Genomic DNA, 27730 nt, shown 5'->3' with positions numbered 1-27730 from the left:
GTCTGCTGATGTATTTGGCCCCTCCATCGCTGACAACCTTACGGCCGTACAGCGTTCCCAACTTCTGGACCTGTTACAAGAATATCGTTCTTCTTTCGATGTCGGGCGAAGTTCTCTCGGTCGCACGTCCGTTGTTACGCATCGCATTGACACTGGTGACCATCCACCTTTACGGCAACGTCCATATCGCGTGTCGCCTGCTGAACGTCGAGTAATTAATGATCAGGTTGACGATATGCTCCGACGCGACGTTATTCGGCCCTCCGACAGTCCATGGGCGTCTCCTGTTGTTCTTGTTGCGAAGAAAGACGGTTCTGTGCGGTTCTGTGTAGACTACAGACGGCTCAATAAGATCACTCGCAAGGATGTTTATCCACTGCCACGCATCGATGACGCGATTGACAGCCTTCATGGAGCCGATTTTTTTTCTTCTCTCGATCTGCGCTCGGGGTACTGGCAAGTACCCATGGCTGACGACGCTCGACCAAAGACCGCCTTCGTCACGCCAGACGGCTTGTACGAGTTTAACGTCATGCCGTTTGGTCTATGTAATGCACCTGCGACCTTTGAGCGCATGATGGACACCATTCTGCGCAACTTGAAATGGTACACGTGCTTGTGTTACCTCGACGATGTCATTGTCTTTGCTCCGGATTTCTCCACGCATCTCCAACGTCTGAAAGAAGTTTTCGCACGTGTGAGCAATGCCGGCTTACAACTAAATCTGAAAAAGTGCCGCTTTGCAGCATGGCAACTCACCATACTGGGGTACGTCGTGTCCAAAGACGGCATTCTTCCTGATCCTGCCAAGCTTCAGGCCGTGGCCGAATTCCCCAAACCTGCATCTGTCAAAGAACTGCGTAGTTTCGTGGGCCTGTGCTCATACTTCCGACGCTTCATACGAAATTTCGCCACGATCATATCACCGCTGACGAAGCTCCTTGGAAGCAACGGGCCCTTCAATTCGTGGTCATCCGAGTGCGACGACGCGTTCGCGAAGCTCCGCCATTTGTTGACGTCGCCTCCCATTCTACGCCACTACGACCCTACAGCCCCAACGGAGGTGCACACGGACGCCAGCGGAGTAGGCCTCGGCGCTGTCCTGGCACAGCGAAAACCCGGATTCCCTGAATATGTCGTAGCATATGCAAGCCGTACGCTCACGAGAGCCGAGAAAAACTACACCGTCACGGAGAAAGAGTGCCTGGTGATCGTCTGGGCTCTTACAAAGTTTCGACCTTATTTGTATGGTCGCCCATTCGATGTCGTCACCGACCATCATGCACTATGCTGGCTTTCATCATTGAAGGATCCCTCAGGCCGTCTCGCCCGTTGGGCTCTTCGCTTACAAGACTACGATATCCGCGTGCTGTACCGCAACGGACGCCAGCATGCTGATGCCGACGCCCTCTCGCGCTCCCCTCTGCCTGAAGGTGATGTGCTCTGCTCAGTATCCTCGGCTGCTGTTTCTGCCATTGATGTTGACATCATCGCTACCGAACAGCGAAAGGATAATTGGATCGGCCCGCTCATCGACATGCTCTCTGACCCATCTGCAACGCCATCCACGCGTGCATTGCGTCGTCAAGCTCACCATTTCGCCATTCGTGACGGCCTCCTACACCGACGCAATTACGACGCCGACGGCCGGCAGTGGTTACTCGTGATACCCCGCTGTCTGCGGTCAGAGATATGTGAATCATTCCATTCTGATCCGCAATGCGCGCACTCTGAGGTATTCAAAACCTACCATCGCATTCGACAACGCTACTTCTGGTGCGGGATGTACCGCTATGTGCAGCAGTTCGTTCGCTCTTGCCTCACTTGCCAACGGCGTAAACCGTCAGCCCACATGTCGCACGCCAGTCTACAACCGTTACCTTGCCCTGACCGTCCCTTTGGGCGCGTAGGTATCGATTTGTATGGACCACTTCCTCTGACGTCGGCTGGTAACCGCTGGGCCATCGTTGCCGTTGACCATTTAACGCGATACGCCGAAACCGCCGCTCTCCCTGCGGCTGCTGCGCGCGATGTTGCGTCCTTCCTGCTGCATCGATTTTTTACTGCGCCACGGACCACCCCAAGAGCTTCTCAGCGATCGAGGCCGTGTCTTCTTGTCGAAAGTCGTCGAAGCCATTCTGACGGAGTGCCATTCTGTCCACCGCAAAACTACTGCTTACCACCCACAGACGAATGGCCTCACCGAACGCTTTAACCGCACCCTCGGCGACATGCTTTCTATGTACGTCGCTGCCAACCACACTAATTGGGATAATATACTGCCCTTCGTCACCTACGCCTACAACACCGCCCCTCAGAGCACGACTGGTTTTTCACCTTTCTACTTGCTGTGCGGAAGGCACCCGTCGCACACCATGGACACGATACTCCCGTGCACGCCGGATCCATCTGAGTGTACACCTATTTCCGAGACAGCCAGGCTTGCTGAAGAGTGTCGCGAGCTTGCCAAGACTTTTACGACGCAAGATCAAGAGCGGCAGAAGAGTATCCGCGATGGCTCCACCAATTCTGAGCCCATGTTCCTTCCTGGTGCGCTTGTATGGCTCTCGACCCCAACCTCTGCCGCTGGCCCCTCTTCCAAACTACGTCCCAAATACGAAGGCCCCTACCGTGTCATCGAGCGCACCTCACCCGTCAACTATCTGATCGAACCCGTTGAACAATCTTCGGACATGCGCCGCCGTGGGCGAGACATCGTCAACGTGGAGCGCCTGAAGGCTTATTATGACCCGCTAATAATAACAAGCTGTTAGGTCGCCAGGCGGCTCCCTCTTCGACCCCGGGGTAATTGTAGCGAAGCCTCCGAACTATGAAATGGGTCGAACTCTTGCGTACCTTCTAGTGGGGCTACCCAACAAGGACGCCGCTCGCGCTGGGAGCCCGTGCTTTGCTATGACTGTCGCCATTGCATATTCTCGCTCGTTGCCGGCTAATAAACGCCTTAACAATATATATATATATATATATATATATATATATATATATATATATATATATATATATATATATATATATATATATATTTATATAGCATTTTAACATGGCAATCGCTTTGTTTCAATTATGTAGTCAAACACCGCAGAGCAGACGTCCCTATAGCTATAGCCGAATTTAATGCTGCCAAACGATAAAATTACTGCCACTTTTAATTCTAATCCCAATTTTTCAAGTGGAGCTACCAGCTATCTTTTCCGCTGATAAGAATATCGGCGACAAAACAAAAAGAAATGATCTATCGTTTCCATTTCTTCGCAAATCTGACATAAAGGTGACGTCTTCAGACCAACGTTATGCAATTAATAATTCAGTTGCGGAATTATGCAACGCAATCTTGTATAAGTAACTTCCAATTGCCGTGTTGCGCACCGCTGTCTATTATAGCGGCATCTTAGATGTGCGAAATCTCGAAATTTATCCAATGAGTAGCAGTTGTATCCATGCAAACAGGTTGCTAAACCTTATTGCTGTCACGTAAGCCGTATCAGGCAAAATCGGGATAAGGGGACCGCTAAGAGATACTGTGGCTAGTGCATCCGCCATCTCATTGAGATATATGCCACGATGGCCTGGTATCCATAGGAGCTGCAGTTTTTGTAAGTTTGTCGGTATGAGTTGTCGAAACGTGTGCATAAGTGTTAAGTTGGCTCCTGAAGAGAGAACAGCACATACTGAGAAAGAATCTGTAATTACGACTGCTTCCGATTCACCCAAAGGAAGCTTCTGTAGTGCCAGTACAATAGCAAATAATTCTGCTATGAATATTGGTGTGTAATCTGAAAGTTTAACCGAAAAGTACCAGTCAAGAGAACGTGAGAAGTTACCTGGCCCAGCCTTTTCATTTGATACGGATGCAACAGTCGCAATTATGTTGTTCATGTTCACGTGTGCCAAGTAATCCTGCAGCCGCACATTTAAATATTGAAATGGCATTTGCTTTGCGTTAGAGGGATAAATATTTTCAAACTCTATCTGAAGATCTAAATTAACGTTTCTTGTTGAGAAAATATGTTTCATTTTGACGTTCTGTGGTTCTAGCAGCGCTTGAACGAACATGATCTGTCGGCATTGGAATCGCGACCACCAAGTTTTAAAAAATAAGCTTGGTTCTTTAATAAAAGCATAAAACGATGCTCTCCTGGGCAAAGTGTATAGTTTTAAAAATGTTTGGTTTCATTTTGGTTGATACAGCGCACAGGAGGCGACGACGAAGAAAACACAGCACCTGTCTGTGTTTATTTTTCCTCGTCGTCGTCGTCTTGTGTGCGCTGTACTGAGCAGGATGACCGAGTGATTGCTTGCTCGATAGAGACCGGACATGGTTTGCCAGCCAAGCACAAAAATATAGGGCAGCGAATACTTGTACCTGCCGTTATTTCAAACAGCAACAAAAAAAAAACATGACACTGGGTGAGCCTCACACAGTAATGGCGCACTGAAGTGAGAATCGATCTAATGCGACCAACGTACCTTGGAGCCACACGGTGTGGTCCGAAATACCTTGCTTTATTTACCCTGATAACCTTGATTTTGGTTAAAGAATAAAATGATATAAGATTAGCAGCAATAACAAGAAGAATGCAAAGAGTATATGTAAGGTTCCGAGCAAGAATCGAACCCTAAGATTTCTGCGTGGCAATCAAGTTTTCTGCAGCAGAACCACACCAGGCTGTAATGCTCGCGAAACGTCAATTTTAACTGCAGTACTGGCTGTCCAATTGTATAAACATCATATATGTATTCCAATGATACAGCCGTCATGTTGGGATAACGTCAATTGCCTTGCCAACTCCCGCAATTTTTCGCCTCTGTCATGAGACAGAGAAAACATGTTATGTATACATGTGTAACCATGAACAAGCCGTTGTGAGTCGTATACTGATGTTGAATAATAGCCATTGTCATCACTTCAAGGGTCATTATAAAGTCAAATATTAGGTCAATGTTCATCGCTGAAATAGCATTCCAGAAACATTGTAGTACTACTTTTCGGCTAAGGAAGTGCTTATCTTGAAATCAAATTGCGTTTTAGTGGTTATAGTTGCGTTAGCGCAATTCAATTGCACCACCTTGAAGCCATCTCCCGTAAATGATGCCGTGCTCAATGTTACCCTGGGGGAAGCCTTTAAGGCACGGCCACCGACGCTGTAGTCACAGCAAGGTTAAAGTAGCGGGAGCCACTGTAGCAACCATGGTCATTGGACAATTTGCTGCTTGCTTGGTTCAAGTGAGCCCCGCCTAGTTGGCTCAACTTACCCAGCCTGACCAGGCGAAATCGGAATTATCGAACCACTCGGCCCATTCCCCATAGTAATCTCAGGTGGTTTTCAAATGCAGAGCATTTCTTTGCCGAACGATGTCACGTGGCGGTGTCGGTGGTTGCGCCGTTCACATCATTAGGGCGAGTTCACACTGAGCATTCCGGCAGCCGAACTTATAGCGAATCAGATTCCGTGATGGCGAGATCCGCCGGAAGGGCACTCTCCGCGCCGATTGCTCTCAGACCGATTTTTGCGGCCTCTCCCGCCGAATTGGTCACCGCAGACCAATCGGAGGGCTAGTTGAAAATTTTGAAATAAATGGCGGCTAAGTTCTACGTATTCGTCGTGTCGCAGTGCAAGTCAATGAATGTTGTATACAGTGGGATAAACTCCCACTGTGCCTACTAAACCCTACTCTGTGCCTACTTCACGTTCCTATTTAGTGGAAGAGGTGACAGAGCTTACCCACCAACGCCTCTGGCGTCGGCGGTTAGTATTCCTGCTCTTCATGCATTGTAAGCAGTACTGCTCGTTCTTGCTCCCTGCGTTGGAAAATGATTGAAGTCTAGACCACCAGATAGCGTAGTGGCGTTAGAGTGCTTCGTGAACAACCTGGCGACAGCGCATTCATCCCGCGTTCGCTTGAAGATAGAATATTCGGGGACATGGGGTGCGCCCAAAGCGAACGACGCTGCGTTTTGGCGGTAGGAGAATTTCGCTTGTTGTAGAAAGCGGATGCTTCAGTGTGATCTAGGGGTGAGTGTGCATGATTGCGTTTCGCGTCTCGTGCCGCATGCTCAAGTGTCGTGCCAGCCCAGAAAAACACCAGCAAAACTATCGCTCTCCTGCCCCTCTATTACTCCGCAAGGCCGACGCAGGCAGCATCTGCTAGTGAAAAAAATCAGAGCATATCCACGGAGTGAATGATGTTGAGTGGGGCAAATGGTTCGTCTGTTTGTCCGTACGTTCGTCCATGGATCCTTCCGTCCATACGTTTGTCTGTGTGTCCGTTCTTCCATCTGTTGGTGTGTCTATTCGTCCGTCTGTGCATTGGTCTGTCTGTCTGTCCGTCCAACCGCCCATGTGTCTCTCTGTGAGTCCACCCATCCGTCCATCTAGCAAACACTTGAAGTATCGCCATCTCGCATCTTTTCACCATTTATTCATCACACACAAGTACCAACATCCTGTGGACATTCTAAGGAGTAAACGAGAGATGGCTACTACTACTACTACGACGACGACACTGGACATACGAACCACGGCATAAAGAGCTTCGGCCCCAAAACAACTGCTCGTGCTGCACAACTATTCACTAGCCAATTCATATATCTAGGCACTGGATCACACGTTACGCTTTCAGTCAAGGGCGTCTTCCTTTGGCTTTCTCTTGATGTTGTAGGCAACGCTTGTCCTTCCATCATAAATAAGATTATAAAAGACGAAATAACAATTAACCATTTTAGACCGTACCCAATTACGCATTATTCACGCGATACCTGCCACTCTGCGACGTATTTGCTCGAGTTTCCCCTGTGGGAACATGCGGGCGGGATTTTAAAGGCGAAGCTCCTTAGGCCGTGGGTCATCCCCGCCTCCGTATGTGGTATGAGCCGCTTCTAATTAATGACTTTATTAATAATTGATGTCGTGTGTATATGTCCTTGGAAATATTATAACTAGATGGCATTAGCGGTTTTCACAGCATATTCATGGAGTGATTGATTATGGGTGGGGCGAAGCCATCATCCACACGTCTATGTGTCCATTCGTCCATGCGTCTGTATGGACGGGCGGGTAGACCAGCTTTAATGGTGCATTAAACCATGACAAGTACAATTTGCGCGAATACTATATACTTTATTAGACTGAGACAGTTATTCGTTGTTCATATTCGCCTTCAACAAAGTATTCTAGATACCATGGGGCGAGCCCCACCAACCCCTTTCGAAAGTTTTCCAGATGTCCAACGCCTACTGTGTGGTACCGGTGACTGTCCTTATAAGCGAAGTATCCGTCGTAATTGATTCTCCCTTGAAACTTGCACTTCTAAAAAGAAAAAAATTATGTCATATCTAATCAGTATTTCATAACAAAAAATAAAGTTTTTGCTAGAATCTTTCTTGAAGAACAATAATATTGTGATATTGTTTTCCTGTTTTTAATCTAGGAAGTTAACTTAAAATTTTCAAATAGCTGTAGGTAATACGTTCTGGTAAAAAAAAAATTGCTGATCCCACGTACAGTGGGAATCGATGATGTGTGAAGCATGAATGAGAAATGCGGATATGCCACTTTTAAGACAGCACAACGTTACGAGGGGGGGGGGGGGGCAAATGATGCCGTACAAGACTTCCGTGTCTTGATTATCATGTTTGGATGTGTCGTTTGTCTTCGACACCTATTAACGTCACGTGATGCCAAATTTAGTATATGTGAAGCAAGTGAAACGACCACGAGCACGCTATGAGCGTGATATGTTGTCATGTTTTTACTCGAAAGGCGTGTCAGGATTATCATGTTTGCACCAGTCATATATATCGTCATCCATTAACGTCACGTAACACCAAACTTGGTATATGTGGAGCTAGCAAAACGCCCACGAGCGCATCATGAACGGCCCACTATACTCCAATGTAGCGTTGACGCGCGCGCACGCTGAGCACAGCGACGCTACGTTAGCAAACGCGAGAAATTTATAGTCTGACGCCAGGCGGGACCGGCGCGACCAGCGTCCGTCGGCTTTGCCAAACGGCAACCGGCACGGAATGTGACATGCTGCATTTCGTGCCGATGCGTTACCCAGACAACACTGCGTCTCCCTCTTTTCATGACGGAGGGACGCTGGACACGCTGAAACGCGCACGCGTCAAAGCAACGCAGGGTGGCGCGTGCCTGCGAGTATATGGCAGGGCCAACGTCTGGCGTAGCAACGCCGGTGTGACGGAACGACATGAACGCCGGCGAGCACGCGCACCGCTTCACGTCGAAATGTATTGGCGCCTTTACTGTGGCAAGTAGTCATGTTCTTACATGATACGCGTCTCATGATTATTATGTTTCCACCTGTCATATACCTTCGTCATCCATTGACTTCACGTAATACCAAATTTGGCATATGTGACGCTAGTGAAACGGCCTTGAGCACATTATGAGCTTGCCATGTAGTCATGTTGTTACATGACAGGCATGTCATGATTTTTATGATAGGGTATGTCGCTTGTGTTCCACATGCAATCATGTCACAGCATACCAGTTTTCCAACGTGCCATGTGAACAAAACCACCACAAGAGCGGCAGGACCACGAAATGTAAATCATGACAGGTATGACATTCATGTCACGATTTTCATGTTATGACTAAGCACATGTGTTCTTCATGCAGTCATGTCATGCCATACGAAGTTTGGTATTGATACCATTATCGAAACGGCCACGAAAGCATAAAGTCGTAGGTGGCTTGATAGATAGAACGTGCAAAGTCGCCGAAATTCGCTAAGAAATGCTTCGCATTTAAAAACACACAGAACACCACAACTACACTGGTAGTGATTCCTGCGTTCGAAGTGTTCCGTGTTTTGAAAGTCTTGTCCTTTTTATTTGGAACGGTGTCAGAACGTCTATCCGATATGTAATAGTAATGTGTGTATATTTTCTACCTTTGTCTGGGCTGTGTGTGCCTTAATGTTAGTCAGTGATGAGACTCACAAAAGCTTCAACTCACAAATTCAAATAATCCTGGTCTTAAGCAATATCATGCTGCGTCATAAAACATAAATGGAGAAATTTCTTTTTTTACGTGGTTCTGTGACCAAAATACCGAAAGAAGCGATTATGTAATTTCATACTCACCATACGGTACCGCTTGACATTCCTGTGAATTTGTGGGTTATACGTGTTGAGCATGTTGAGTACAATTCGTGTTTTGTTGTTCATGTCTATCTGGGCCGTTTTTGATGCGACTTGCCAAAGTTGTATCATTGGCAGCGTAGCGTTAAAGATGGCCGGGAAAGGACTTAGCACTCCTTTGGTTATCTCAAAGGTCATTCGCAATCTCAGTATCTTTCCCATAGGATCGTACAACTGGTAATTGTTGCACCACAGATCATGTGCACGTGCCGTTATCGGGTACCTAGAGAAAAATGAGCGTGCGAAATGCGTTACATCAAAACTTGTTTTTATTATTTTACTCGACATAACACCAGACAGAGCCATGCATGGTCTTGAGTAGAAATCGATTTGTCCTGTCGCAACACTCCACTTTTGCAGATGGGAAACGGTAGCTACGCTCTTGTAATGCCAAGACCTATGAAGCAGTGGAGCTGGTGGTGTTACCCTCCTGCTTTATCTAATCCTCGCCCCCACTCCCTTTTCCTACCGGTTTATCAGACGCCGCTTGGAGGCTCTGCTTGCTTGCCCACTTCTCGTCACCAAAGAACGAACCACACTGCAGACATGTCCAATCGCACTAATTCGGTCCAATTTCCCATGGTAGACTCCACGGTTGGGCGTTGCTATATGAACAACTTTGAATTCCACATTGGACATACCGTAGCTTCTGACCACTGCGACCATGAAGGAACAATCGGAAATGTTTTACATGGAAAGCTAATTTGACATCACAATAGCCGCCGTTTTCAGTGCTTTAGGTGTTTTCCAGTGCTGCAGCCGCTGCCAGTGTACACAACAGCTTTCAAGTACAAAGAAAAAAAAAACAGGATTGATCGGGATTTCAACCCTTATCCCCTGCATGGCAGTCGAGTATCCCACCACCCTGCCATACTGTTCATTATATTATTATTATTATTATTATTATTATTATTATTATAAAAGCATGTTCACAACCCTAACAGTGCATGAAACTTCATTGCGTAAACTGCATATACGAGTGATATGATGGGCAAGGATGGTGTTCAGTGAAGCTATATAGCGTGGTAAAAACAGCAGAACTTCGGAAACTGGCCGGTGTGGTAATTCGGGCTTCGGGGTAAAATTGCCAGCCAGTCTACGTTTCCGCGAGCTACTCCTTTCCTTATTACGATGTTGAAGAACAAAGTGTGTGTGTTGATTGTAAGGTATACCTGCAACTGCGTTATAGAATACTAATGCAGCAGCTTCCGTCTTGGGTGTGAGATTCAAGGAAAGGCTTGGTCAGAAAGTTGTGTACGCATGAAAGGGGGTGTTACCATTCATGATAATAGTGCAAAGTGCTTCTTGCCCCTCGACATTTGTATTCCAATCGTTTGACTCAGGGCAAAAATTCTTAAAATATAATTTTTGTACTGGTATACGTTGCACTTGTGATCTGATTCTCGGAATCGGTGTTACGAAGGATTCTAGTGTTTCCCTTAACTGTGGCACAGGCAAAACGATATTGATTATCCCACTTCTCTCGTATTTTGCTCATACACCATTGTTAGAGGGAAACTAGTTCCTCTCGCCATGGTTGCTGTCTCGGGTTATTATAATAATTGCTCCGGCCAACCTGACACAACTGCAGTTGGGTCGGGTTGCGCAGCAATGTTTCTGTTGAATGTATTCGATAGTGTGCAGGTAATTTTAAACTAGTCATTTTGAAAAACTGGCGCAGCCAACATAAATACGCGAGCAAAAAGTTGAGAAGGACCAGCGCCAGACCAACGAGTCCACCTTTCAGTATTTATTTCAGCTAGACATTACTGAGCATCTACAGCCTTTCAAAAGATATATAAGCAGAATACTGACATAAAATGATCTCTGATTTTACAATAACCGCCACCAGAAAGCTGCTTACGTTAACAGGAGTCGTTTTCCTGAATGTCACTTTATAAACGTGGGCAACGAAGTGCCTTGCGGCACCACACTTTGTCGCTATATTAGACCAACAACACCGAACTAATGCGGCTGAAATTATTTGTTTTTATATACTTTATGTTGAGTTGCAAAACAATATTGCCAGAATAATATTTCTCGTGAAAAATATGTTTCAAAGAACAGTAGCGTAATGTTTATACAAACCTAAGCTCGATGGGTTATTTCACTGTGTGAGAATATTTTGTTGTTCAGAAATCGCACATGTGTTTGGGAGACGTGATGCTGCCCTAAACAAATAGCAATAATCACCGCATTGGCCACAAAAGTGACGACCACAGTGTAGATAGTAAAAACAGCCACAAAGCCAGAAAGCTCTTAAGTAAATTGCAGAATGATTCACTTGCTTACGTTTGCGGCATGCTATTTAGTCGTGTATAAAGCATGCATTTTTTTTTGGACAACGCTACTCACATGTCTTCAGCGTGGGTTTCATTGGTCCAAAAGTCATAATCAACACCAAGGCCCCAGCTGGTTACATTTCTACCCTTTAAAACCAATTTCTCAATGTATTCATATGCTTCTTCTGTCAGGTTTACTCCGGTCCACGTGCCTAATCGAAAATCAGCAGTACAAGTAAGCTGTTAAATCTCTATTATATAGTATATTGAAAAAAAAAAAGTGGAAATTTTGTCCGCGTTATTACGTTTCAGGAAAACACGGACGACAAAAAAATGATAAGACAGGCAAAAGATGAGACGATGGCATCAATAAATGTCAGTGGCACATTGCACCAAACAAGTGCACAGCTGGGCAGCGATACATATTTCAGGCATGCGTACATTCTTGGCAGTGTGCATTGTGGGTATTCCACCGGCTAAGTGGCACGCGAACGGCGTAGGTAATGTATTCTTGTTAAATTTGAAAACATTAGTATGTCTTTTCCACGAGATCTATAAAACATGATATCAACTAAGTGATGCCCTATAAACCAGGTGCAACGTTCTGTTCGTAATTTTACTTAAGTAGTGCTGCATACTTAGACCTATATAAATCTACAAGCCAATAGGGCTATACATTGCCGCACTCGAAACTTCGAAATTCGCGTGCATTTCCAATTTGTTGCTGTAGTTTTAAATCCTTTGGCCTTGTTACAAAACAGTGCACAATAAATGCTCAACTGTATACCTTTGTTAAGACACGTTTCACTTTCCTGTTTTCGTGATTTCTAAGGAAAGTAATAAGCTAATTTTTTACAGCGAAAGCTGTTATGAGAGCACAACTTGTGTCTCGCGCAGTGCCGTAGTTGTCCGCTACTGCCGACGCCACCGGTGTCCGTAACCACTTTGCACAAAATTAGCAAAAAACCTAGCATCAATAACACTGAGGGGCGCGAACCCGGGTCCGCTGGATGTCAGCCCTGTATTCTATCATTGAGCCACGCCGGTGCTTGCGACTTGTTGGCAAACTTGCCTTAGGCAAGCTTGATGTCGGGAAAGAAATCGCGACAACACGACTTATAAAGCTTTTCAAAAGAGTGAAAGAACAATCAGTCGTCGCACGATGCGAATACCGTAAAAAGTGGGTCGTTCAATTCTCCAACCCTTTACAAAAGCTTGTTCTTGTTCTACTATAATTGTGGCGCATACCCACTTGAGGCATAACTCCTCATCATCGTCGGCCACTGAATGAATAATTGGCACAAATTCATTGCGAGTGTTTAGCGGATAGCATGCTTCACAGAAGAATGATGAAAAATAGCTTGCGAATACCAGCGTACTACCCAGAAATTTTTATTATTATTGCCATAGTGGGTATAAGCAAATGTGCTTGCAGTAGTTACCCAATGAGTGTTATGAAAAGGCTCTGAAAGACCTATCCTCTAGCTTTCGCTGTGACTGTGCTGTGCATTGCACGCAGGCCTGGTGTTTTTTGAAGAACGGTCATCGACAAAATGCTTTCACTGACAACACACGTACATTCTTCCTTAGGTGGCTAGCAGCTGTTCATTTGACTATGCTAATGCGAAACTGCCAAGTTGTTGATGTTAATTTCATTTTTCGATGATGAAATAACAGTTCTGACTGTCTCAATTCTTTATTATACTTTATATACTCATAAATATAATAGAGTTTGTTAATGAAATTCAGAATGTTAGCCATACCTTCACTTTCAAATATCTGTAAAGATAAAGTAAGAATTACTGCAAAACAATTTCTTCGAATTGCAAAATATTGGACACAAATACAATTTTCAATGGGTAAGATAACATAGGTGCTTTAAAATAATTATTATGAAAAAGTTTAGTCCTAGTGAATTTTGCAGAATAATCGTTCATTCGCAACATACTTATCCTAAATATTACCCTGAAATATTCCCAAAACGTGTGCTATAGCGTGGACTATACGAATAACTTGTTTCTCGAACACATATGCATGAAAGAAGATAACGTTATGGTTTTTTCAAAGATGAAATGTTTTAATAAATGCAGTAGTCCTTAGATGGACACTCTCAGACGGATTTCGTTGTGGCCACCGTGTCACGTAGAAACCCACTGTTCACAAAACATGTCCAAAATTCTTAAAAATAAGGAAAGTACGATGTTTGCTTGATAACTTCCTTAATACATATGTAGCCGCAATGATCCTCAGATGGTTATGACATCAATTGGGGCAGCTTTTCAGAAGGTAAATTACATTCTCTTGGGGGGAGTTACACAGTTATGCGAAAAGGTTGAATTGCAGTACGTCATACGAAAACCAATTGCAGCTACGATATCTTGTGAATGCTGCCGCTATATATTGTAATAATTTTGAACCAATGAACCGTAGAAAATTGAGAGGTAAAACCGAAAACGATACGTGGAAAAGTGCAACTGTGATATTTTTTTGGGCCGTCGACATTTAGCCAGCGCCATTATATCAAACAATGACGAAATTTGTTGCGTGGATTTGTGAGCTACGATTGCATGTACAACATGCATGACACTCATATTTAAACGAACACGTTATAATTTTAACTCTGTAATCATTCTACAGTACAGTGATGTCATTCACGTCGTCTGCTTCTTACGCTCATCAGTACCTCAGTTCCGGTTTTGACGCACTGATCTTGAGTGAATTTCATTATGCCAGAATGAGTAGTCCTTACATATCTCCATCGCCAGAAGGTTTCTCCGCTCAACTAAGTACGCTAATCAATATCTTATTGAATCTAACTCTTTTTCATCAGAGTCTCAAATGATTTCTTCAACCATCTTAGGTGCGGCGGCGACAGAAGAAATAATTGTGACCACATCGAACAACAGATGTACAAGTCCCCCGATTACTCAAAAGTGGGACAGACAATTCTTTATTGATACACAGAATCTGTCCCAATTATATATATATATATATATATATATATATATATATATATATATATATATATATATATATATATATATATATATATATATATATATATATATATATGGGATATGGCACAACGGGAGCGTTGTCAACAAGGATAAATATATTTATTTCCCAACAGTTTCGGGAGGGGACCTCCCTTCATCAGGGGATGAGTTATACTCATCCCCTGATATATATATATATATATATATATATATATATATATATATATATATATATATATATATATATATTGTAACAATTCGGTGAAATGGAGCATTTGTTTCATGTAGTCACAAAACAAAAAAAAGCTTGTAGAAGTTGCGTGCGCTGAATGATATATTGTGAACGTAGCTATAGATCAGACGTAAATGGGCCAGAGACTATTATGTTCTCATTATGCTTCATAAGTTTGCAACAAAAGGAGTCTAGTATCTCCCGTAAGACGACGTGCACAAACGATTGCTTGGACGCGACAACTTCTAGTGCTCTTCTTCAGTTATGTACGAAGTGCTTTGCACGTTTAGTGACAGGTGCCACAAATTAATATCTTGAACGTGCACTATGTGAAGACTAGACCTACGGTGTTGCTATATGCGGATGTCTGAGCAAGTCATATTTTTCATTCAATATTAAAAAGCAATCCAGAGCCAATGCCTATGTAGCATGATTGTCATCCAAGAGATATCAAGGAAAGTAAAATATTCTAAATGCTGTTCTTTCAGTACAGTTTTTGGCTTGCACACATTTCGAGCTTAACCCCCGTATTCAGAAATGCTCCTTGACTTGAAACTTAACTTGAAACTTCTTTGAATGCAACGTGTTTGAAACGCGTTTGTGCTACCTTGGCACAGCCTAAAGACAGCGCCTTCGAAACGCGTTTGTGCTGCATTCAAGTCGGTGCCAAGTCAAGTTGGAGTCAAGCGGTGTTTCTGAATACGGGAGTAAGAGTGCTGTTTGATTTACTTACCACAAAAAGTAGTATGGGAAAATGTATCACGATTTTCATATTCATATGAAGTAGTTCACGTCGCGAAAGTACCTATATACATAAAAAAGAATAGTATAAGTGACTTCGCAATAGGATGCAGTATTTTCACAAGTTACACTCAACCCACCGGAACCCTCTCTTTAAAGTGGCTTCTTTGAATTTGCATATCATGGACTGGGAGTGGTAGATAACTTTTTAATGAATGCAGCTTTCGATTAGTTGTCTGGTGCAGGCGGGAGTAGATGTTATGCTTTAATGGTTATTGGCATGTCAGTGCATTTGCAAAATTAAAGGCTGTAGGCAGATACTTTTCTTGAAGAGGGGGGGGGGGGGCGTCTTTTTGATCTGAAGTAAAGCCCTGGCAGGCTAATGGTCCTTTTACGCTATGTACGCACGGCGAAATATTTTAAGGGAGGGAGGGTCACAGGTCTGGATTGCCACCCCTTTGCTACGCGACTGGCCAAATGTAATGGTATTAATCAATTATTGGCAATAAAGACATTATTAGAGTAACACTTTTAAGCAGCCATGTGACTTGTCATATCACTCTTGAGCCAAAGTCATGACTTGTGAAACCTACGGACCTCGTTCGAAATGTCAAATACGATTATTCAATTTCGCGTATAATCGTAAAAGCTGCCCACCCTATAGCGAAAATATAGCCATTTTACGAACTTATTTTTATTAGCGCATAATGAATGTTCGCTGCAATTTCGCAGCTTTTACTTCCTAAAGTTATTCATAAATGGCTGCCTTTTTATATGCCCCTGTTCTTTTTTGTTGTGTTGTGTTAAGTAGTGCGTTACTTGACGACTGGTTAAAGGACAGAAAGTTGTCAAAAATACTGTTTTTATGTTTGTGGTGGATGATTTTTGAGTTAATATAAATGATTTGGGATTAATAGATTATACAAAGATATTGATGGATTGACTACTGTAAGTGCACGATTTCGAATCAGGTTGTTATTCTATTAAAAACTAATTGCGAAAACGATCGATTATGGTTTGACAAGTAGTTTATTGCTGTGGCTATGGTAGAGAGAACCTTATGCGACAAAAATAGAGGTAAAATTATTTCCACACTCTTAAAATATTAGTTCAGACACGTAACGTGAAAAGACATTCAGAACAGACATACCCTGGATCCTATAAGCAAGCACCACTCACTGTAGTTTTCTCTTTTCTATGCAGCCTTTGAAAACTAGTGGAACAATGCTTGCTCATTATATTTAAAGAATTCTGAACAGAATTCTGCAACATATTTCTTATATGTTAAGAAAGCGTAAGAACTGATATCAACTGATACTCTTTCTTTCTTTTGTCTCATGACCTTTAACATTGATGCAGGCGAAGACAGAAGCGACACACACTGTGCAGGTGATTGAATTTTTCGCAGTTTATTGCACGAAACTTTCGTCGTTGAAACGGTATTGGAAGTGCCACAATCATTAACATTCTTCATCACGTTCTTGAAAGCTGCGGAACAAAAGCTAGACAACATATTCACACTCATGTTCCGAACATTGACTTCATACGACCCGCACTGATCACGTGCTCCCAGAAAGATACAATCCTTAAGAAAGTTCATCGCCATTTCAGAGACATTGTACAGCGGGCAATGAAAGGTAATATGGAGCTCAGGTGTTTTAGTTAACCCCGTTGACCTAAACGGCAGCCTTATTGGGAGGGTGCACTCTCGTTATTTCCACTCGTGAAGCATGCCAGAGGAATAAATTATCCGTCGCAACTAATTGTTTTCATACACTCATTCATAATAATTCACTTATTCCACATAGGTGACCATAGGCAGTCGACATAGATCCAGACAAAAAGGATTTTGCTGGCACGAGAAGAAGCAATCCACTGTAACAGACAGACAGCAAGACAGACAGACAGACAGCAAGACAGACGTATATACAGCAAGACAGACGTACAGACAGCAAGACAGACAGACAGACAGACAGACAGACAGACAGACAGACAGACAGACAGACAGACAGACAGACAGATAGATAACAAAGCAGACAGACAGACAGATAACAAGACAGAGAGACAGATAACAAGACAGACAGACAGACAAACAGATAACAAAACAGACAGACAGACAGACAGACAGACAGACAGACAGACAGACAGATAGATAGATAGATAGATAGATAGATAGATAGATAGATAGATAGATAGATAGATAGATAGATAGATAGATAGATAGATAGATAGATAGATAGATAGATAGATAGATAGATAGATAGATAGATATGGTCAAAGTCATTTAAGTTCGCCGAGACATGCTTCGAATTCAATATATTGAAAAAATTGTTTTTTTTTATCATGGCTTGTGCTCACTCATGAGTTTAGCAAGACTTGCATATGAAATTACATTAGTGCTTAGCCTAGTGGTGCATGAATTGTATCCATATTTACTGTAAAGTAGCATTGCGAGATATTATTAGTACATAATATGTCCATTTTAATATACACCTATGGGTAATTAGACAAAAACGTGGCGAAACACAAACTAATGAACACTAATGCATATTCCTCTTTGAACACAGACAAGGTGCGTCATAGAAAGTGGAGAAAGATGACGCGAGCGTTCATGCAACGTGAAAACAGCGCAAAATTGGAAATGATGAATTCGTTTCATCATTTAATGCCTAAAGAAGTACAAAAGTTAGGGGAGCGTGAAGCTTCGCCTTTGGGAGTTGAACGCGATAGCGATATCCCGTACTTCAAACACTTAGTGAATGAAAGGTTTTTAAACTTACCATGCATTCATTACGTGTGGTAGAACATTCGCTTCCCACGAAAACGACCTGGGTTTGATCCACCATTCCACCTAAACGACCGTGGTTCTGCCCCCACTTTGACGCGGATTTTCCTTATCACTCAGTTTATTTGCATCCATCTAGTTTTTTTTTTTTTGCATCGCGCATAACATGATGATTTTTCGCTCACAGCTAACTATGCCGACACCGACGCCAGTATTCCTACGAGACGAGCTTTTTCAACGCTGTCGTGTTAAACCTGCATGTGGTATGGGTACCAGGCTACCATGGATTATATTTGAACAAAGTGGTGGACTCTTTAACCTCAGTACTCTTAACTGAATAAGGGCGCGCACACAGGCACGAACACTCGAACAGGAATTTTCTTTGTTTTTTTTTGTTTTACAGCCCCATTTTGTGTTTTTTACTGAACTTAATTGGCAATACACAGAAGAACGTAATTGGCAATACACAGAAGATCGAAGACATAATCTAAGATTAAATCTATTTTATTCAATCTATAACAAAAAAAGGCATTAATCCTTCATAATATTTAAAAACAGCGCATTATCATTGCTATCGTCATGACCACAAATTCGAAGTACGGACATACAACCCCAGAACGGATCATTATAAGCATTCTTTTACCAGCTGATTTAGTTGGTCGCCAGATTGCGGATTCATTCTATGAAACTCTGTGCCCCCCCCCCCCCCCCAATAATGCCTACGATGGCGCTGTGCGCAATCTTCCAAATAATAAAAATAATATAAATACTGTAAAAGTGTCGTGCTTTTGCGTAAATATTGCAATTTTTCTACCGGGCACCTTCTCCTATCTCCTGGCGGCGACCAGCCTGCGCTGCTTGCCAATCCTCTACAATTACTGCTGAACAATATATCATATATGGTTTCCTTATACAGTCACTAACATTCAAAAGCTAGAAAATGTACAGAGGAAGGCAGCAAGATTCATCTGCAACAAATATAAGCGCACTGATTCTCCTACAAATATGTTAGCAAGCTCTGGCCTCCAAACACTTGCGATTCGAGCAAAACAAGCGCGCCTTAACTTTATTTTTCAGCTACTTCACAACAATTAAAAAAATTGACCCATCATTGTACATCCGTCCGTCAGACTCCCACGTTATTAGGCGCAAACATTCATACACACTGAAAGAGTACTCTTACCGCAATGACACGTTCAAGCACTCCTTTTTTTCACTTGCCATAAGGGAATGGAACTGTTTGGATTCCTCCATAACTAGTGCGAAATCGGTATCCGACTTTGCACTAAAATTAGAAAATATGTTCTCTTAATGCGGCAATACTCGCATTACCAGAAGCATTGCGCCACCAGTGAAAGCGTATTAGTGAAGTGTACAAGTGTTAACTGGAGTGTTTGGAAGTTTGCTATTTGTTTGCCTGTGTACCACTGCACTTCATGCAAAATTTCTCTTCTTTTTGGTGATGGTTTTTTTGTGTTTGCAGATGTAAACAATTTGTATATTTTTCGCTTTTATACTTTGTGATGACTGTCATTTCACTACATTCCTGTTTTTGTTTTCTGCGCTGTTAATGTACCACCTGCATGTACAATCTGTACGCCCACCTGCTATGGTCTCGGAATGTGACTGGCAGTATTGAAAATAAATAAATAAATAAATAAATAAATAAATAAATAAATAAATAAATAAATGTTGTGTTATTCAGTTGTAGATTATGCGCCTGTTCTTTTTTATGCCATAATTGTTTATCACTAACTATAGTGAAGGGGCACGCTCTCAAATCGAAAATGTGCACTTGGTGGTAATGAGCAGGCATCCAAGTAATTGGCTCCTTGAAAAAGAAAGACCATTGAACTTAACAAGGATGCTAACAACATAAACCCCTTGGTGCAATCAGGCAAACCCTTGGCTGAAGTGGCATCTGCTTGACGAAGAACCAAGCACATGAAAGGAACATCTTTTTTTTCATCTGAAACAGAAACCTCATTTTGAATTTCCTCTTGTTTTTGTCACGTCTTACACATGTTGTTTGCGGTATATTCAAAATTTATGAGATTGGTCTGTAGCAAAATTGTATCTGCTTCAGACTTCGAAATGGAATCTTACCTCCAAGCCTCCTATGAAGAGATGCTTTAAAAATGGTTTTATTCATGCATATTTTCTGAACTTACAGTGCCAAAAACTAAAGCAATCTAAAATATGACCCGTTATTGAGAAAAGGTAGAATGGTTCATGGCTTTTACGCACCCGCACAAGATGTTCTCTAAAATGGGAGACGTATGTTAATGGCACACTACTAAAATTTCCCAATATGGCAGCCTGTTGTTACTCTCGTCCTAATGATGCCAACATACAGAAAAATTTACTTTTATTAGTCGCTCATATAAAGAAACTATCCGTCTGAAATTTCCGTTTCAATAATAACTGTTTTTGTTGTTGTACGAAAGGTAAGCGAGTACATAATCTTTTCTTGTCTATAGCAAGAACTATGAAAAGAATAATCCGAAAAAATATTGGCCCAGCTTTTCTTATAACAGACCAAAAGAACATACGCAAAAAAAACTTATGATATATTGCAGCAGTACGAATAAAGACACAAGATCATCATGAGTCCAACTATGCCCACTGCAGGGAAATATATTCCCGATTTTCCACTTATCAACCACGTTCAGTGGTTTCTGCTGCCACGCTATACCTGCGAATTTCTTCATTTCATCTTCCCAAGTATTTTTCTGTCTGTCATGCGCTTGTCTTCTCTAGAAATATATTCAGCGAAATTTTTTTAGGGCCGAAGCTCCGAGGCGTCGGGCTGTCCATCCTCCGTAGTCGTACGCAGCCACAAGTGGCGCATACCCGCTCTAGAGCGGGTATGTGCCGCAGGGGATGCGAGATGGGAGTTGGTGTTCACAAGATGGGAGTGTTCACTAGATGGACGCACAGATGGACTGACAGACAGACTAGCAGACAGACGGACGGATGGACAGACGTGCGGAGCGGGTGTGTGCAACAAGGGATGCGAGAGGGCGGTACTAGGAGTGTTAACTAGATGGACGCGCGGACGGATGGACGCACGGACAGACGAACGGACGCACAGATGGACACACGGTTGGTTGCGCGGACGGACAGAAGGAAGAACGAACGGATAGACGTAAGCACAGATGGGCTGACGGATGCTTCGCTCCAGTCATAATCATTCACTCCTTGTATGCTGTCATATTTTTTCTTTTTTTTTTTTTGGTAGGGGGGGGCCACGCGACCCAGTCTGAGGACAAAGAAACGCACACAAACAAGCGCCGACTAACAACTGGTTTTATTCCTTCTCGCAGTCCGCGTCTTGTTGCCCACAGCAAAATTATGTTTAACAGCCACATGGCCCAGCTTGCTATTCTGAACGAGTCACCTACCCTCAATAACCAGTGTTCTCCTTCCTCGCGCTACGTTCTCGGCCCCTGTCAATATTTTATTTATTTAAGTATCATATTCTTAACTTTTATTTTGTCCCTGACTCACTCCGCTCTCCTTCTATCTCTTGAGGTTACACCTAACAGTTTGCTTCCCATCCCTTGCTGCATCGTCCTCAATTTAAGTTGAAACCTCTTTGTTAGCCTCCAAGTTTCGGCTCTGTAGGTAAGTACCGATACGTTGCAGCAGCTATATACGTTCTTGTGGGATAGTGGTAAGCTATCATTTCTTGTTTTTGAATGCTTGCCAATTGTGCTCCATCCCCTTCTTATTCTTCTAGCTATTTCACTCTCACGGCTCGGCGTTATGGTTATTACCTTTCCTAAGTAGACATATTCCTTTACAGCTTTCAGTATCTCGCCCCCTATTGCAATGAAATGTTGTTCTCTGCCGAGACTGTCGCATATTAGATAAGTTTTGCGCACAATGCTTTTCAGACATACTTTTCTGGTCTACTTCTCTAGTTCAGTTTTTGAGTTTCTGATCAATGCAGACATCAGAAAATCACGAGTGACAAAAATATTCTGCATTCACTCTTATTTGCAACTGTGTCCAATCTAGGACGCTGAAAAGTTTCTGTAAACACGCGGTGAACCGCATTAGAGAGATCTTGTCTCCATGTCGTTCACTATTCTTTATTGGGATTCTATCACTCTAATTATGTAGGACCATGGTGGCTGTAAATCATCTGTAGATTTCTTTCAGTATGTTATTATAGGCGTCGTCAATGCCCTGATTCTCCATTGCCTGCGTGACTGTATGACTGCTGATTTCGACGTCTTGATAAAGTACGTCGTAATACGTATTGTTTATCATGTTAAAGTAAAATTAGAAAACCAACCACCACTGCAACCACGTTGCGCCAACATTACGCCTGCACACGGCCTTTCTAAAAAAAACAGTTTCAGGACATGGTGTAGCTTTGAGGTATACTACCTGACTAACGTGCGAAATGTTCTGGGTTGATTCTTGCATGCTGGCAGCATGAATCTTATTATTTGCATTCACTTAGGCAACATTGCCGATGTCGGCGACTGCTAGAGGTCCTCGTCCTGCAGTGATAGTAAATCATTTTGACGATATCGATGATGCTGAACAAAGACGATGCATTGTAGAAACAAAGACCCAAAAGTTATTCATAGTGAAACATAGAGGAAGAACTACACTCTAGGTTAGTGTTTATTGGACAAAAAAACCTTACATGGTAATAATAAAAACTATTAAAACATAAACGAGATTAACAATCCATGCCAGCTGTTTGCGAAGTTTCATGAGGAGCTTGTTAATCCTCAGGGGGTCAACATTACATTGACCGTTACAGTCTTACTATCATAGAGAAATCGCTTTATGTTTCGAGAAGCAACGCATTGTACTACGCTCCATCAAGTAAAATTAGCACTTCAATAGTCTGCATGTGCAGGAAAGACGATAAATTTAGCGGTGTTCATCAAACATGCTCGTCGACGTCTTCGACAAGGGTGAACACGCTGCTGGCTGAGGTGTTGTCACTGATTACTCTGTTATTATTGAGTTTGTCGCTTGTGATAGGCTCAGGCGTCTCCACTGACTGCTCGGACGATGCCGCGCTCTCGTGGTGAGCCGGGTCCTGTGCCGTAGCACTGATGTTTCGCAAGCGTGCTGGGGTCAGAGGGGCGCCAGTGTGGCCGTAAAATGAGGCCGCCCCCAAGAGTACGGCCACCAGCAAGAGCAGACAGAGTATTACGGACACCACAGCGGCGGCGGTAGCGGTGGTGTCTCCGTCGTGAACCGCGTCACTGCGCTTACTTTGTGATGACGAGCTTTCTGACGAAGATGTCGAGAGGCTGATCACGGTTGCGTCGTTCATCCTGTGGCTTGCCTCGACACAGTTGTTGTAGACGTGGATATAATAGCCCGGTAATAAATGCTGATGCGTCCTCAGCAATGATGACGATGATGATGACCCTAGTTCGTGGCTTACACCCACTCTAGGGATTGGCCAAAACACGATTGTTTAGATAGAGGGGATTACGTGTTAATTGTATATCTGTCGAAAAAATTGGCTGGACGAAATGAAATTTCATAAATTGAAAGTTTCACGATAAAAACCGCCTTGCTTCGGTGAAGAATATTTTCACAACAAAACAGATGTTCCGGTGACAAAAAAATAATTCGGGGGCTCCCTAGGAGAGAATATTAGATATATTAAAATTCAATATAATTTGATTAAAAACATCTTCGAGTGTTTTTACCAACTGTTTATCTTAGGCGACTACACGATAAAAAAAGTACTCGATTAAATGTTGTTCTTTTTCTTATGTTCAGCCAATGCAGTAAAGTTCCCTTTACAAGGCACTACTCACGCAGTGAATTACCTTTTTTTGTCATGCCCGCCTGTGCAACACTACTGGAAGCAAGCTACTGCTAAATACAAGCAATGTATTAGTTCAACTACCACTTATCAGACCACAAACGTTAAAAGCCGGCAGAGCTTAGTGAGGCAATGCGTTATTAAAAAAAAATCCTCAATTACAGCGGGAAGTTAATTCCTGGAAACCATACCCTTAACCAATGCCGCCGATTGAGAGCAGAAAACTAATTCTGTTAAGTTGAGGTACATTTTGAGAAGAAGTGGCACTAGTCGTTCTTTATAATCATTATACGTCAACTGGTTAAAAAGATGAATGGTTTTCTCGTGGTTGCAAAATGCCCTGTATTTGAAGAGAGACAAGAAGGGATAGATTTGTACTTTCAGAACTTTCGTATAATTTCCTAGTGGTAAGGTTATGAGTGCACGTGTTTTTGGATAATAATGGCTAATGAAGGATACCCTAGTGTTGTATTCGAAGCACTGCTCACTAGCCATCATAGCCACATAAATCCAGAGACTAATTGCATGTCCTTATGAGAAACGCGTCAACGTTGCTTTTATGGGAATTGGTCTCTTTGATGCAACGTGAACGCCCACGTTACGTCAGAATATAAGATGCTTTTTAGTGTTGTCTGAAGTGCCGGAAAGCCCTTGCATTCATTCTGCTCCGTTTGAATGAAACTGATTCATATTGAAAGTTTGACTGAAAGCAAGAAATCTTCGGAACATACCGCTACTCCCTGACAGCTTAACCTAAAATCGATTCTCAGAGGGTGTCATACCTGTCAGAATTTTTGTTGCAATGCAATTCTCATGCAGTCTTCATTGCAATAAACCGTGTTTCTTTTACTATTTGCCCCTGTGCAAGCCCCAGCTTTCTTACCACCATGAACAGATAAATAGTCGTAAACTAATTGACATGTTGTGAATATTTCATTGATGCAATAGTCACACTTCATTTTAATTCCGACTCTACTTCCCTATGTCTCACATTGTCAATATTATTTTGCGAGCATTAGTATTGTTCGCACCATTATCACCAAATTGATTCAAGTTTCTGAAATCTTGACCCCTCTCTCTCCTTCGTGCCCCCTATCCGAAAAAAAAATTGGCAGATTCCACGTACAGTGGGAATCAATGATATAAGTAGCACGAATGAGAAATATTTATACGTCACTTTAAAATCGGCACAACGTTACGAAGTGGAGGTAAATGATGTCGTACATGAAAACCATGTCATGCTTATGTTTGGATGTGTCGTTTACCTTCGTCAGCCACGAACATCACGTGATACCAAATTTAGTAAAAGTGGAGCTAGCGAAATGGTTGTGAGCACGCCATGAGCGTAGTATGTTGTCATGTTCTTACATGACGCACATGTCAGGATTATCATGTTTGCACCAGTAATATATGTCGTCATCCAACGACGTCACCTAACACAAAATATTGTGTATGTGGAGCTAGTAAAACGGCCACGAACGCATCATGAAGGGCCAAATATACTCCAATGTAGCGTTGACGCGTGCGCACGCGGGGCACAGTGACGCTACGTTAGCAAAACGTGAGCACTCTATAGTCTGATACCAGGCGCGACCAGCGTCCGTCGGCGTTGTCCAATGGCAACCGGCGTGAAATACCACATGTTGCCTTTCGTGACGATGCGTTACCAAGACAGTACTTCGCCTTTCTCTTTTCGGGCCAGATGGACGCCGGACGCGCTGAAACGCGCATGCGTCGAAGCAACGTGGCACGGCGCGCGCCTGCGAGAATAAGGCAGGACCGGTGCCTGACGTGGCAACGCTTGCATGACGTAACGAAATGAACGCCAGCGAGCACGCGCACCACGTCACATCGAAGTGTATTGGCGGCTTGACTGTGGCATGTAGTCAAGTTCTCACAAGACACGCATCTCATGATTATCATGTTTGCACCAGTCACATACCTTCGTCATCCATTGGGGTCACGTAACGCCAAATTTGGCATTAGTGAAGCTAGCGAAACGGCCGTGCGCCATTATCAGTGTGGCATGTAGTCATGTTGTTACTAGATATGCATCTCATGTTTATCAATTTAGCACCAGTATCATACCTCCGTCAGCCATTCACGTCCTGTAATACCCAATTTGGTATAAGGGAAGCTCGCGCAACGGCCGCCAGCGCATCATGAGCGTGGTATGTAGTCGTGTTGTTACATGACACGTCTTCATTATTATCATGTTTACACCAGTTACATACCTTCGTCATCCGTTCACGTGTAGTAATACCAAACTTGGTATATGTGACGCTAGCGAAACGGCTGTGAGCGCATTATGAGCGTGGCATGTAGTCATGCTACATGACGCGCATGTCATAATTTTCATGGTAGGGTCTGTCACTTGTGTTTGCCATGCAATAATGCCATACCATACCAGTTTTGCAAAATGTCATGTGAACGAAATCACCGCAAGAGCTGCAGGACCATGAAGTGTAAATTGTGACACTCATGACGTACATGTCAAAACGCATCATCTTCTGAGTTGGTTCCCAGCTCACCTTGGGCAAATCAACGATTTCCCTCCCAATCTCAATGAAGCATCACACGAGGCGGCGCGAGAACTCTCCTACCGCGCCGCTTCCCCGGGGATGCGTTCTACCGGTGAAGGGGATAACCGGGAAATTCTTACAACATATAACGAGCTCACTAAACATTTCTACCTGTCTAGAAGGATTTTCTCTCCACCTCACAAAAATCTAACCCGGCCCCAAGCACTTACATTAAGGCTTTTGCAAACGCGGATGTACCCTACTTTGAAAATGTTACACATCATGTACCCTGACCTATACCCAAGTAATCTTTGCCCGCATTGTGGGGAAATAGCTTCATTAGAACACATGCTCTGGCCGTGCACCAAATTCGCTCATATATCGAACATCACCTCTGCCAGATGGGAGGCGGCAATCCGCAGCTCAGCCTTGGCAGATCAGCTCTGGGCTGTCCACCAAGCACGCGAGGCGGCTGAGAAGCTTGGCATCTCAGTCCCCACGTGGGAGCTGCCCCCGCAGCACAGTGATCTGTGTTTTGGAGGACCAAATAAAAGTTTATCCAATCCAATCCAATGACGTACATGTCATAATTTTCATGTTCTGACTAATCAAATATGTTTTTCATACAGTCATGTTATGCCATACTATGTTTAGTATCGATACCATCATTCAAACGGCCAGGGGAGCTAAATGTCGTAGGCGGCTAGATAGATAGATAGATAGATAGATAGATAGATAGATAGATAGATAGATAGATAGATAGATAGATAGATAGATAGATAGATAGATAGATAGATAGATAGATAGATAGATAGATAGATAGATAGATAGATAGATAGATAGATACGCTCAATGTCGCCGTAGTTGACTAAGAAGTGTTGAAGTGAGATTGACCACACTGGCGAGTATTCAACCAATGAAGAGACCGCACTTATGAGAAGCGATTCAACCAAGAAAATATGAGTTGGGAATGACGTACATGCGTGTGATGTATGTACAATAGTGTTTGCTTCGAAATAATATTTTCATTTGCTAGTAAGCGCTTGTCTGTGTCCTCTCTGAGTGTGTGTATTTTGAGCGCTTGTTTCATCATGAAGAGATTCGCATTAAAGAAAAAAATCATACGTGGTTGATCCGTTGGCACGCACCCCCTATAGAGGGTTTGCCAGAAAT

General features: G+C 43.1%; 1 protein-coding gene across 1 annotated transcript; it reads right to left on the bottom strand.

Moving 5' to 3' along the window:
• Positions 1-7118: 7118 nt before the first annotated feature.
• LOC142774859 (uncharacterized) lies at positions 7119-16700 on the bottom strand. Its single transcript, XM_075876003.1, has 6 exons — positions 16589-16700; positions 15431-15502; positions 13233-13248; positions 11543-11681; positions 9131-9410; positions 7119-7328 (listed from the first exon to the last, which is right to left on the bottom strand). The coding sequence occupies exons 2-6, from the start codon at positions 15473-15475 to the stop codon at positions 7143-7145; spliced, it is 666 nt and encodes a 221-aa protein (XP_075732118.1). The 5' UTR covers positions 15476-15502; positions 16589-16700; the 3' UTR covers positions 7119-7142.
• Positions 16701-27730: the final 11030 nt, after the last annotated feature.

The sequence above is a fragment of the Rhipicephalus microplus genome, chromosome 2, assembly GCF_043290135.1.
Source record: "Rhipicephalus microplus isolate Deutch F79 chromosome 2, USDA_Rmic, whole genome shotgun sequence".
NCBI lineage: Eukaryota > Metazoa > Arthropoda > Arachnida > Ixodida > Ixodidae > Rhipicephalus > Rhipicephalus microplus.
Note: the sequence above shows the minus strand (reverse complement) of the source record. Positions and strands in the feature narration are given on the sequence as shown.

Coding starts and splice junctions, on each gene's coding strand:
- LOC142774859 (XM_075876003.1), bottom strand. CDS start 15,475: ATGAATATGAAAATCGTGATACATTTTCCCATACTACTTTTTGTG. Junction 9,411..11,542: donor GAAACCCACGCTGAAGACAT/GTGAGTAGCGTT, acceptor ATTTTTCTCTAG/GTACCCGATAACGGCACGTG. Junction 7,329..9,130: donor ATGTCAAGCGGTACCGTATG/GTGAGTATGAAA, acceptor TTTTCTTTTTAG/AAGTGCAAGTTTCAAGGGAG.